Raw genomic sequence first — 14053 nt, forward strand, 5'->3', positions numbered from 1 at the left:
TTTGCTCTTAAAGGTGCCCTAGAACTTTTTTTAAAAAGATGTAATATAAGTCTAAGGTGTCCCCTTAATGTGTCTGTGAAGTTTCAGCCCAAAATACCCCATATATTTTTTTTAATTCATTTTTTTGAACTGCCTATTTTGGGGCATAATTAGAAATGAGCCGATTCAGGGTGTGTGGCCCTTTAAATCTCGTGCTCCACACCCACGGAGCTCGTGCTTGCCTTAAACAACATAAAAAAAGTTCAAACAGCTAATATAACCCTCAAAATGGATCTTTACAAAGTGTTCGTCATGCAGCATGTCTAATCGCGTAAGTACAGTGTTTATTTTGATGTTTACATTTGATTCTGAATGAGTTTGAAGCTGTGCTCCGTGGCTAACGGCTAATGCTACACTGTTGGAGAGATTTATAAAGAATGAAGTTGTGTTTATGCATTATACAGACTGCAAGTGTTTAAAAATGAAAATAGCGACGGCTCTTGTCTCCGTGAATACAGTAAGAAACGATGGTAACGTTAACCACATTTAACAGTACATTAGCAACATGCTAATGAAACATTTAGAAAGATAATTTACAAATATCACTAAAAATATCATGTTATCATGAATCATGACAGTTATTATCGCTCCATCTGCCATTTTTTGCTATTGTCCTTGCTTGCTTACCTAGTCTGTTGATTCAGCTGTGCACATCCAGACGTTCTGCCCTTGTCTAATGCCTTTCATAATGTTGGGAACATGGGCTGGCATATGCAAATATTGTGGGCGTACACCCGACTGTTACGTAACAGTCAGTGTTATTTTGAGATTCGCCTATTCTTCAGTGGCCGTTTAAACAAATGAGATTAATATAAGAAGGAGGAAACAATGGAGTTTGAGACTCACTGTATGTCATTTCCATGTACTGAACTCTTGTTATTTAACTATGCTGAGGTAAATTCAATTTTTGAATGTAGGGCACCTTTAAACATCCATTTTTAGAGTTTACACCTGGAAAAAAATGCTTTTTTATAAGAAAATTCAGACAAATTGCATGGCTGGTATGATTCGGTTTACAGCACTTCTTATTCATTTCTATGGTATCCGCAAACAGTGATCGACAGTCACACAACTCAATGACATCAAGGCTGTAATATGATTGGTTATCAAGGCACACGTGATCCAAGTTAACCGTTACGCTTTCTCCAATAGTAGAGCCACAGACCCCACGAATCACCCAATAATAAGACCATCTCTGAGAAGAGACAGGCTACAACATCAATGGATGGCTACGTGGATGAAAGATTGTGCGATGAGGTTAGAATGCATCTGCATTGTTGTGTTTTTCATTAATAATAATAATCAACCTACCATTCAAGCAATCCGCCCCCAAACTGGCGCTAATTAGAAATCAAAAGTAAAATGCGCACGTCCGGACAGACATTCATAACGGTGCATGTCATAACGGTGCATGAGCTTTCTATGGAAGCTCAACTTCCTTTGGAATTAATTGAAAATGCTCGCTCTGCTCTGCACCGTTATGAATGCCCGTGAAGATTTGCGCATTTTACTTTCGCTTTCAAATTAGCGATTTAAAAGCCCTCACCAGTAATATCGGTGTTGTTACACATCGATTAACTGGTGGGAACATTTCCTCACCATCACATCCCTAATCTGCATTTGTACAACTTCAGCCTAAAAGATTATAAAGATGTGTATATGGGTTCTAACTTGTGGCGAGAGATTGCCCAGGAGGGGTAATGCAAGCTGTTGTAATGTGCATGCGTCAACCGCCTGTGTACGGACGTGTCAAATGGATTATTCTATGAAAGGCTATAAGTACAACTGTGAGTGAACAAAAAGTATACTTCAGGCTTAACTAGTGTGTCAGCATCCGAAACCCAACATATGTGGTTATCAACAAACAAACTTAAAAGTCTTTGCATACCTGAAAGGCATGGGGCATATCATCGACGCAGTACACTCGAATGCTGTAGTTGAGAAAGTTGGGCTCCATGTTTCCAAACACAGCCAGTCGTAGTCTCTTCCCTGCCGCTGGTGTGAGGGCCTCTCCCACTAAAGCGTAACACCCCGGCCTCTCCACCAACAGGTGGCAGCACTGAGTGTCCAACAGGCAGTAACAAGAAGTGCTCTCCTCTTCCACAGTCATGACCTCCTGTCAGAAACACACAAACACACTCACAGTCAAAATCCAACTGTTGATGTGTCATGTAAAATTCTTACACAACATCGACTGCGATTAAATTAGGTTTTGCGGTAACACTATATTTTGATGGTTCACTTTAGACATTCTGCTGACTACAACGTTTCACCTACATGTCAACTCACTCTCATTAGAGTTTTAGTAGACTGTCTGCTTAATATTTGCTAACACTTAATGTGATGGTCCCCCAACAGACATTCTACTGAATATAAGTAATTTTGTAGGTACATGTCAATTTATTCTACTAATCCTAACTTTATAACTACTTTAATTTTGACAGAGTATGACAATGCATGTGACTGTTCTCAATATGCATGTGACTGTGGCTAAGTTGAAACTTTTTTTCTAGTTTTAGTAAAGTAATAAAAGTAGCAAAAAGTGTGAAATACTATCTTTGATAAATAATGAACATTTAAATTAATTATTCATTCAAATAAACATTTTTATTATTTTATATTTATTTTAGTATTTTATTTAATTTATATTTAATTATGTTATTAAATTATAATTTATTCATTTAAATGGTAATATATTATTTATAAAATCATTTACAGGAAAAATACTGCAATAAAAAATCTGCACTAAATTATTGAACTACAATTAAACTTCCTTAGGGTTTTTAAGTGAGTTTTTTTGTTTTTTTGTGAAAATCCATGAAAACCAGCAGATGGTGTTAACTTGTTGTGTGTTTTTATTTGTTAATTAAATGTTTCTGAACATTTTATTACAATTAGTGTTAGAATAATTGTTTTTGAATTGCTTTCCCCCATATTGAAAACAAACGTAATTGTCAAATTCATGATTGCTGTTAATACTTCGATTCACCTTCACTTAAAGGTGTAATATGTAATATTTTTGCAGTAAAATATCCAAAAACCACTAGGCCAGTGTTATATATTTTGTTCACTTGAGTACTTCAATATCCCAAATGTTTCCAACTATTTGTAAATCGTGAGAAAATTGCAATTTTAACCAAGGCTCCGGGACATGTGAGTCACCGCCTGTCAATAGCGTAATACCTGCGTTAACCCTCGGTTCCTGATTTTATTTAGTAGAAACCATGGAAACACCAAAGACGCTTTAATATAATACATGTTTTAATAGACAAGGGAACAACTGTTTTGATATATTTATAGACAGAAAACTAACTGTTGTTATATAGCTCAACACGTTTAGTCTTATTGTTTAAATCAAATTTTCTTGATTTTTTGCGAGCACCATACTTTACCATGCCTCAGAGAAAAACTACGGTGGCCCAGTAGTGCACAACACAATGAAATTAAAAAAAGCAAACATAAGTTCACAACACAACAAAATCGAGCCACAACACATCGGAATAAAGCCACAACACAAAGGAAATGCTCCCGACCACTAGGGGGCTCTCAGAGCTCGGTATTGTTAGTATTCCTTGCCAATGTTTTATAGAGTCGGCAGTGATATGAATACCACGATTAGTTTCAACAGTATATAACCACTGTATATCGACATGAAATATTAATTCAAAATCAGTTGAGTGCACAATAGCTTCATATTTATACCTGTGAATGATTTGACGTGCTACCACGGCGAATGATGAAGGGAACGTCTGACAATTCCACCAAGTGGTTAAAACGTATAATTTGTATTCATTAAAATTACTTTTAAAAACAGACATTTTCAAATTACAAAGCTTGTCAGTCTTACCAACAGGAAGTAACAAGCTTTGGAATTTGAACATGTCTGTTTTTAAATGTTACAAGTAATTTTAATGAATACAAATTATACGTTTTAACCACTTGGTAGAATTGTCAGACGTTCCCTTCATCCATGGTAGCGTGTCAAATCATTCACAGGTATTTAATATGAAGCTATTGTGCACTCAAGTGATTTTGAATTAATATTTTATGTCAATATACAACGTTTACATACTTAAAACTAATCATGGTATTGATATCTTTGTAAGATTGTCGACATAATACTAATATTAATGAGCTCTAAGAGCCCCCTAGTGGTCGGGAGCATTTCTGTTGTGTTGTGGCTTTATTCCGTTGTGTTGTAGCTTTATTTCATTGTGTTGTGGCTTTATTCCGTTGTGTTGTGAACTACTGGGCCACCGTAAAAAACACTATTTTGTCAAGTAGCTAACATAGCATAATCAGATGCAGCTTTCTTTTTAGTAACAATAATACAGAATTTTCTCCATCATACAATACGTTTTAAAATGAATTGCAAGCCATTTATCAACACAAGCCATCCAGCATTTAATATGATATTCTAATATCGATCCATCTTACTGTAGTGTGCAACAAGTGTCCACAGCAGCCGCCGAGCGAATGCAAAGAGTAACGTTATAACATCATTTTCAACACTCTCAAATGTATCTAATATGATAAACAGAGCTGCGTTACCTCATACTCATATGACCACATGTCCCAAGATTCCGCGCTCAAACTTGGCGTCATCAAGCTACGCCTTTGTTTTGAGTAGGCCTCTAGCGACCTCTAGCGGACAGAATTCTTACGTACTGCACCTTTAACTGCAACACCACTGACATGATATAAGATATGCTGTAATGTTTATAATACAAGTATGATTAAGAGAAACTTGGTTCCACATCCAAGAACTGTATACACTGACTGTTTTTCCTTTCTAGAACATGGTTCAATTGCTTTTAATGAAAAGTAACTAGGCCTCGTTGTCATAAGCACTAACAGCTACTTACTTTTGGCAACCCCGAGGCTAGGCTGCTTCACTTTATAAAATCCTCGGTCAGCATAAAAGTATATACACATGTTAGAGAAAGGTGAAGATCTTTAGCTAAAATTATGTTTCCCTTTTCTTTATAGCTCTGCAGATGGAAGCACAGCTTGATTATTATTATATGCATCTGGTATTTGAATGTCAGGAACAGTGGGTGTGTAGCGGCCAGCAGGAACTCAGAGTCTAGGGTCTCCATTTCACCGGCTGAATATAGCTGAAGCTAAGCATAACTTTGCCCCCCGAAGCGACCCGAACCATTTGCGCTGGCGGAAAGCTTGATATTTCACGTCTAAACACACCATCGCACGGAAAGCATTGTCTATTACCCACAAATCAGTGGGTGCACATTAAAGTGTCTCTCTCACACACACAGAAAAAAAGCACAAAAAAGGTGTTATTCTCAATTCAGTGGGGACACAACTCTCTGCCTGCCTATCACTTGCTCTCGCATTATGCCAGCAAGAAAAAGCTCATTATTTCAAACAACCGTCAGAGGTCTCAGCATCTTTAACACGGCGTCAAAAAGACTCGCTTGCACAGAAAGAAAAGAAGTTGATTGGTATGTGATGTGTCTTTGAATTAGATTGTCTGCGTTTGATTATAGTCTGCTGAAATGTCAGGTCGCACACACACCTGCTTGCAGCTACACTAATACAAACAGAGATGGTTTCTCCAAGGTCAGTTTGCATCTGTGAGTTCTTTCGACATAAGAGGTTTTGACGTAAGAGTGGTATAAGTCCCTCTCTTATAAAGAACAGCAAAATATCAAAAGGAGAGTACAGTGTTAATAAGAGAAGCACAGAGAGATCCTCCCTTAAATTACACTCGATGCAGGAACATCGGACTATGAAGAGGGCATATCTATTGATTCTGTCACATGGTGACCTTCAGAATGACACTTAAGTTCTTTCTAATTACCATCACACTGCTGTTTCCCATTAAACTATATGATTCAGAGTTTGAAACATCCACACTCATTCAAGGCTTCCCTATGCAGCACATTGGTTAAAGACTAACTTAAATGGTTAAATAAAGATACTATTCTTATGTCAGTCTTACCTCCCAGCTGTTGTTCTGGGCTTGTCTCTTAAGCTTGATATTCCAGTCTTCTGAACTCACATCTGCACAGTGGGCTATCGTCAAGGCAACAGGGCAGGAAAGGGTCAGGCCAGGAGGGCCGTACGTTACCTCAGGACTCAAAAGTATCTCCTGACCTTCATCAGACAAAGCACTGCAGATAAAGAGACAGAAAGAGAGATTAACTAATATTGTAAAAAAAAAGCACAAAAAAAAAAATCATTGTGGCGCTGCTAATACTGTTTACCGCTGTGTTTTTCCCCCTCATTTGTAAGTACTTTGAATAAAAGCATCTGATAAATAAATAAATGTAAAATGTAATGCTTCTGATTCTACTTAATTGGCACTAGAGATCAGTTGGAAAAACACACACACACATACAGAAAAAACAAACAAACACTAAAAGGCTTGCTCCACCCCGCTTGACTGTTGCTAACTCTGACAAGCGTTACAAAACATTCCATAGGAATAAACTCAAGATTTCATCATGATTTTCAATAAAATGTGCTCATAAAATTTTAAAATTGATTGGATACTATCCTTACGTGGGCTGGAAACAATTGTGACATTTATTTCAAGATGTGGAAAAGGAAAAGCAAACAAATATCGTTTGTGTCCTCTCTGGGTATTTTTAAGTGACCTGGCAATATTATATAATATTTTTAGATAATCTCCCTAAAATATTTAAAACTTTTTAAATGCAAAGATCCAATAGAAAAGAACAGTTGCTAAGTCAGGATTGGTCAGTAATGCTTTAAGGCGGGACTTAGTGTAAGGTCAGTTAAGAGCAATTCACACTCATGTACGTTAATTATGATAACTATACCAATTAAGTTTTAATAATAAGTCCACAACACAACTATAACAATTATGAGGAATGACATTGTTAAAATCACTTTTCGATTTTTTTTTAGCTGATGAATAATAAACATTAACAACCAATCAGAATCCAGCTTGAGCATTTAAAGCGGCAGACAACATAACTGCAGCATGTGCTTATAATAAACAGAATGTTTATGTGTACACTAATATAATTACTGCTAGTATTTGTTCTTGGTGTGAACATGGTCACCGTGATTTTGCCAAGTAAGACAAGTTTCTGGATCAACATATTTTCTTGACCCTGGAACAACATTTCTGTCCAAAAATTTAGACTTAAAGGGTTAGTTCACCCAAAAATGAAAATAATGTCATTTATTACCCTCATGCCGTTCCACACCTGTAAGTCCTTCGTTAATCTTCGGAACACAAATTAAGATATTTTTGTTGAAATCCGATGGCTCAGTGAGGCCTGCATAGCCAGCAATGACATTTCCTCTCTCAAGATCCATTAATGTACTAATAACATATTTAAATCAGTTCATGTGAGTACAGTAGTTCAATATTAATATTATAAAGCAATGAGATTATTTTTGGTGTGCCAAAAAAACAAAATAACGACTTATATAGTGATGGCCGATTTCAAAACACTGCTTCAGGAAGCTTCGGAGTTTTATGATTCTTCTGTGTCGAAACATGATTCGGATCACGTGTCAAACCGCCAAACTGCTGAAATCACGTGACTTTGGCGCTCTGAACTGCTGATTCGACACGCTGATTCATTATGCTCCGAAGCTTCAGTGTTTTGAAATCGACCATCACTATATAAGTAGTTTTTTTTTTGGCGCACCAAAAATATTCTCATCGCTTTATAATATTAATATTGAACCACTGTACTCACATGAACTGATTTAAATATGTTTTTAGTACCTTTATGGATCTTGAGAGAGGAAGTGTCATTGCTCCCTATGCAGGCCTCACGGAGCCATCGGATTTCAACAAAAATATCTTAATTTGCATTCCGAAGATTAACGGAAAGGTCTTACGGGTGTGGAGCAGCATGAGGGTAAGTAATTAATTACATAATTTTCATTTTTGGGTGAACTAACCCTTTAACTAAATTTATCCGTAACTTATCCCTAAAATAATAGGGAAATGATGAATTACAGTGATGTAAAAGCACCTAACCCTGGTTGTAAGCCTAAACTTGTTTCTCAGATCTGATTGGTTGATTGGAATGTTGTTCCAGGATCAACAAAAATGTTGATCCAAGAACATGTACTTGGTGAAATCACATTCACTGTGTGGGCATACTTTTAAAATTTATTTAACCCCATAATAATGGTGTGCGGTAAAGCAGAGAAACTATAGGTGAATAATTTCTTTTTTCTAAAACGTTTTCCCCAAATTGAAACTTGCGGTCCACTATTAAAATAAAATCCAGATCAAGAGAACAACTTGTGTGGAATGCTCATGGGAAATTATCGCTCAATATGTGCTGTAGTGTCAAAATAACAGTATTGATTTCACCAGAAGATGCCAACGTTAAAATAAATGTAAGTCGTTTTGTTAATAAACACGAGGGCAACCTACTGCGATAACACCACGAACAAACATTAGCTAGAAACACAAGCAGATTTGTTAATGGAAACATGCCAAGTAGCCGCACAGTTCTCCTCGCAAACACAAACACAACAGATTAGCCTGCAGACTCAGCGCTAATACAGATATATTGTGCTTTGTGCTGGTTGAAGTGATTCCGGGGGGCAGTTGGTCTTGATCGGGTGTGGATCAGTAAGTGTGTGTGTGTGTGTTCACTGGTCGATGGTGTTGTTTGAAGTGCCTTCTGAGGAGCCTGGTGACATATTGAGACAGTTTGGACGTGTTAGCGTCGATCGATATGACTGCTGTGGATCCTCAACAAGGATTAGTCATCTACAGCAGGGGGAGTTCAGACTAGCCTGGGCGGCACCATGGAGAACACACTGACACAGCAGATTACATGAACCAGAAACCTGCTGTCAACAGAACCATGATGATTATACTATACTATTCATTACTCTTTGCAGAGAGATTCAAACTAGATTTTAACACTTTGTGAGTGGTGCTTGTCCATGTGAGACTGAGATGCTAAGGTGTTCTCAATAGTTGTGCATGCTAGTGTGTTTGCTATGTTGTTAAATAGCCCATTTTTACCTCTTTTATTGTTAGACAATGTCCTAATTGCTTAGAAAAGCAATAGCTTAGCTCTCCTCAGTAACCAGTTGTTATAATAATGCATGTTTGTAGCAAAGTAGTGTGTTTTCGTTTTAAAACACATAACTTTTGCTACGGTTATGACTGTTGTTTACACTACATCTACGTTTTATATCTTTGAAATCGGAGACTTTCGAAAACGCTGCAGACCCCGTTTTAGTTTGAAAATGCCGGGGTTGCTTTTCAGTGCGTTTCAGGCTGCCCACATTCGCTCTTCGTATCCTTGACGACCATGTAAACAATAACACAGAGACTGACATGCAATCTTTGCTGGCTTTGTTGTCATTTTTAGCAGCCTTGTTTAGTCAAACTGCATATTTTAATACTGCAGCTGCCTACTTGCACAAGAGACAACTGTTTACACTTGTACGCTCATGCCCAGTGTGCATGAACAGTCATGTGACATGCGTTTTCAACCGTGTAGTGTAGACTGAGATCGTTTCTGAAACGCTGTGGAAACGACAGTTTTAAAATGAAACTGCACTAGTGTAAACAGGGCCTTAATGCCCAAAAGAAGATATTTTGAAGAATATTGGTAACAAATTAGTTTCGGTAATCACTGACCTCCACTGAATGAACAAATAAACACATATGTTCCATAGAAGAAAGGTTTGGACCAACATGAGGGTGAGTAAATGATGAATGAATTTTAATTTATGGTGAACTATCTCTTTAAGGTAATGGATTTTGACAACAGCTCACTAGTAAGGATGCTTTTGATGAACATACGGGAAAGTAAGTATTTATTTTATAACCGGAGCTGTATTTCATTCTAAGCAGGTGGCAGGCTGAGACAGCCTCCAATTACAGTGTTCGACACTGTATCGTACCAACAGGCCAGTCACTTAAAAACCTCCTAATCGCTCTCTCGCTCCATCTGCACTGTTTGTTTACATGTTGATTTATTTATATTGAGTAATTACCTGTTCCCTCCCAACATCCTCTATTTATTGGCATTGTATCCAAACTCTTTTGTGTCTGAAATAAAGGCAATTAATGCTGATGAAGCAGCTAAGCTTGTTTTGCCATTCTGGAGAGGAAAGTGCGTTAGCTGACATTTCGTTTAATGAAACTCTTGCAAACACTAGAAACACATTCAGACACATTAAACGCATATCAAATGGAACAAAATGTCTTATATTTGCTGAAATACCAGGAACAGCGGTACATAAATGAAAAACAGTTGAAGGGGCATCAATATTGATTGAATCATGCTTTTCAAACAAACAGAATTATTATTTAAAACATGTGGAGACCTGATTGTGATCAAAAGTGTCACGCTCCTTCAGATGTGGATTTTGAATGCAGACAAAAGTATCTTAGAAAACCATGTTAAAAATGTTTGCTTTGGCAGCAGGGTTATTACACATAAATAGAACTTAAATATGAAATTAAATAAACATTAACTGAAATAAGAATATTTAAAAAAAAAAAAAAAAAAAAAAAAAACCTTAAAGGATTAGTCCACTTTTAAATACACTTTTCCTGATAAATTTACTCACCCCCATGTCATCCAAGATGTTCATGTCTTTCTTTCGTCAGTCGAAAAGAAATGAAGGTTTTTTTTTTTCATTCTTCATAACGCTTACGCTGAATGTCCTACGCCTTCCCTATTCAAGTTATGGAAAAAAACGAAACTGGCGCTGCGTTCGTTCCGTAACCGTGCGTTCACACCGCCGTCGGCGAGAGCGTCAACATTCGCCTTGGCCGCCCTGCCAACAACGCTGTACTGTTCGTTCAACTCTCCTCGACGCTCTCACCGTCCAAGACGCGCCGCTCTCGCCGGTGAACACACAGTAAGTAGAATAGGGAAGGCGTAGAACATTCAGCGTAAGCGTTATGAAGAATGCGGAAGCGGAAAGTACATTCAGTGCGATATTTTGTTTATAAAGCATAAACGGTTGTATTTTTTTTCGAAAATGACCGATCGATTCACTAGATAAGACCCTTATTACTCATCTGGTATCGTTTAAAGCCCTTGAAGCTGCACTGAAACTGCAGTTTGGACCTTCAGTCTGTTGGTAGCCATTGAAATCCACTCTAAGGAGAAAAATCCTGGAATGTTTTTCTCAAAAACCTTCATTTCTTTTTGACTGACGAAAGAAAGACATGAACATCTTGGATGACATGGGGGTGAGTAAATTTATCAGGAAAAGTGTATTTAAAAGTAGACTAATCCTTTAAACTTATTTTATTTCATTTAGTTGACAACATTTCTCATTGTAATTTAGTTTAATTTGATGGAATAAAAATAAAAATCTATATAGAAAAAAAAGAAAACTAATAAATTACTAAATGGCCAAAATAAAATATATAGAAAAAAACTATTTCAAAATATTAGTAAAAACTATAATATCTCAGTGATATTAAAATAACACTCTTCATCAGAAATCACACATTCATGTCTAAATTTGGTAAATCCATTCACATATGCAGATAAAACTCTAGTCAACATCTATCCACCCTCCAAAATCATATTACCTTTTTCCCTGTGGAAGACAAAGAGTTATTAAAATAAACTATTATATGTTATTTTTTTTAGAAAGGTTACTCTTTTCCATATAATGAAAATGCATCCGGCAACCTCAGTTGTAATTCTATTAAAATTACTTGCTTAGTTTACTAAAAAGAAAGTGATAAATTTAGCTTGTGTCTAGTTCATTACTACACTAGCATATTTTATACTTATAAATTGAATATGTAACTTGTTAAAAAGCATTGGTGCACAAATGGTGCATAATGCCCCTGACTGTGATTCTTTATTTCTCTCACCGTCGCCTATTGTCCTCCTTGCAAAGACACAAGCCCAGAAACCAACAGACTTCCATAAATTAAAACCTAAACTTCTCCCTGAGGAAACCACCACAACAAACGTCTTCATTGCATTTTGTGCCACAAGCATTATGGCCTGATCAATATGAACAATTAAACCTCATAGATCACACTGTTAAGAGAAGGAAAGTATTTGACTAGAAAACCCCGTTCACCACTGACATGGGAGGTCATTAGGGTGTAACACTTTATTTCGATGGTCTACTTTAGACAGTTTACTAAGTAACTTTGCAACTACTGACAACTAGGAGTCATTAGAGTATTAGACTGTCTGCTTAATATCTGCTAACACTTTATTTTGATGCTCCTCCAACAGAAATTCTACTGACTATAAATATCTTTGCAACTACATGTCAACTTCCATACATCCATACAGCTGGATGCCCTAATGTTATTTATACCAGTAAATATAGCAGCTCATTACATTCTGACAAGGAAGGAATATGTTTTTTATGGAAATATCAGCAGGCACATACACTGTAAAAAAATAAATAAATAAATAGGTTGAGCTAACTTAAAATAATAAGGCAACTTATCACATTCAACTTTTTAAGTTATCTCAACTAATTTGCTCCAGTTAAAGTCAACTTAAAAACATTTGTTCATCTAACAAGTACCAGGCAATCTTTGAACTTGAAACTTCTTGCCAAGACAACCAAAGCATGTTTTAACAGCCCTTAATTAGAGCAGTCTAGCCCTGCCAAAAGTGACTGCTAGCTAGCATGCATGGGTCCAACTATTATTCATTTCCCATGGTTCATCAAACGTAAGGAGCCGGAGATGCAGCGCTAATAACAAGGATACATCACCTATTGATTTACAAGTTTAATATCCGCCAGGATACCAAAAAAACAAGTCTGCTTTCATTAACACAGTGTGAATCATTTCCTAGTAATACAAATGTTCTGTGTGATGTCCAGGTGAATCCACAGGGAAGTGTACAGGAGAGCTTTAAGCTCTGCAAATAGCTCAGAGGTCTGAGCAAACTCAATCCTATCACTGTGAACAAATAAAAAGAGTCTCTGATTGATCCTTTTTCATGACTCTGCTTTCTATAGCTGCTATTATGAGGACTCTGGAGATCGTGCGGCTAAATTTAGGAGGTTCTGGAGATTGATTTCTGCTCCTCTCTTCTTCTAAACCCCCTCCCTCCACCTTCTGTAGATGCTTTGTGGTCAGATTGCAGTGTTGTGGATTGAATTTCTCTCTGCCACTCACCACAGCTGTCAAAAGATAGGCTTTGACTGACAGTTGGACTGAGCAGCTAGCATTTGACTGACGGATAGCTGCGCGGCAGTGGTGTTGGCGCGTCGGACGGGAGATGGGGAAGCAAACAGCTCTGAGCTTATCGGACGCTAGCAGGTACCTTCATCTGCGGACTTGCTGAGATTGAGGTTTTCATCTTTGAGCATTGAAGAGTCTCTGAACACTCATGACCTTTGATCTCTATCAATCCCAGCAAGCCTAAGACAGCGACTGAGGATTGGGAGCGAAAGAGACAGTGTCTTCTGTCTAAATCGAGGTGACATTAGTGAGTTGTACAACTTTAGTTTTAAATCCTTGCTCGGTGAAGTTTGCTCATAGTTTTTGGAGGGTTAATCCCAGAGTTAAGCAGCTCAACAGAACAAAGCAAGTGGCATTCTGGGAGATTTCCACTCTGGAAACACAAGCTGTGTTACATTTTAAAGCATCCCTACATGGTGTTTACTGCTCCCTACACACTCAACAGGGGATATCTGTAGAAGTTCACTTCACTTGACAGAATGTCTTCAATTGAAACAGCCTGCAAACACAGATTATTAATTTGAGATATGAAGACATAATATAACGTTTCTCCTCCTGATCTCCTCCATATCGCTTTAAAATCTACAGTAGCATTCTGTGTAGAATTCACATGGGTCCAGTACATTTTGTGGTATGCGCCGACTCACACATACAATCCGTCTCTCGACTGGAGCAGACTGTCACTAACGTGAAACCAGACTTCATTCACCCCAACGGAAAGTATAATTATACTGTCTGAATCGTTCCCTATCCTCTATATAGTGCATTATGTGCCATTCACCATATAGAAAATAGTAATTGTGTAAACAAGTGACCGATTTCAGCTGCAGCTTCAGTGTCTAT

The 14053-nt window shown here is 37.3% G+C and overlaps 1 protein-coding gene across 5 annotated transcripts in view; it reads right to left on the reverse strand.

The window, feature by feature from the left end:
- unc5da (unc-5 netrin receptor Da) overlaps window positions 1-14053 on the reverse strand; it is a 247173-nt gene that overhangs the window by 15735 nt on the left and 217385 nt on the right. For all 5 annotated transcript variants that reach the window (XR_007181237.1, XM_048165904.1, XM_048165906.1 and 2 more), the window contains 2 exons: window positions 6002-6173; window positions 1928-2155 (listed from right to left, as the gene is read on the reverse strand). Coding sequence is in view for 4 of the 5 variants with exons in the window: in XM_048165904.1 (XP_048021861.1) it covers window positions 1928-2155; window positions 6002-6173 (400 nt within the window). In the remaining variant the exon portion in view is untranslated. The remainder of the gene's footprint in view (window positions 1-1927; window positions 2156-6001; window positions 6174-14053) is intronic.

This window comes from Megalobrama amblycephala, linkage group LG18 (genome assembly GCF_018812025.1).
Source record: "Megalobrama amblycephala isolate DHTTF-2021 linkage group LG18, ASM1881202v1, whole genome shotgun sequence".
In the NCBI taxonomy this organism is placed as follows: domain Eukaryota; kingdom Metazoa; phylum Chordata; class Actinopteri; order Cypriniformes; family Xenocyprididae; genus Megalobrama; species Megalobrama amblycephala.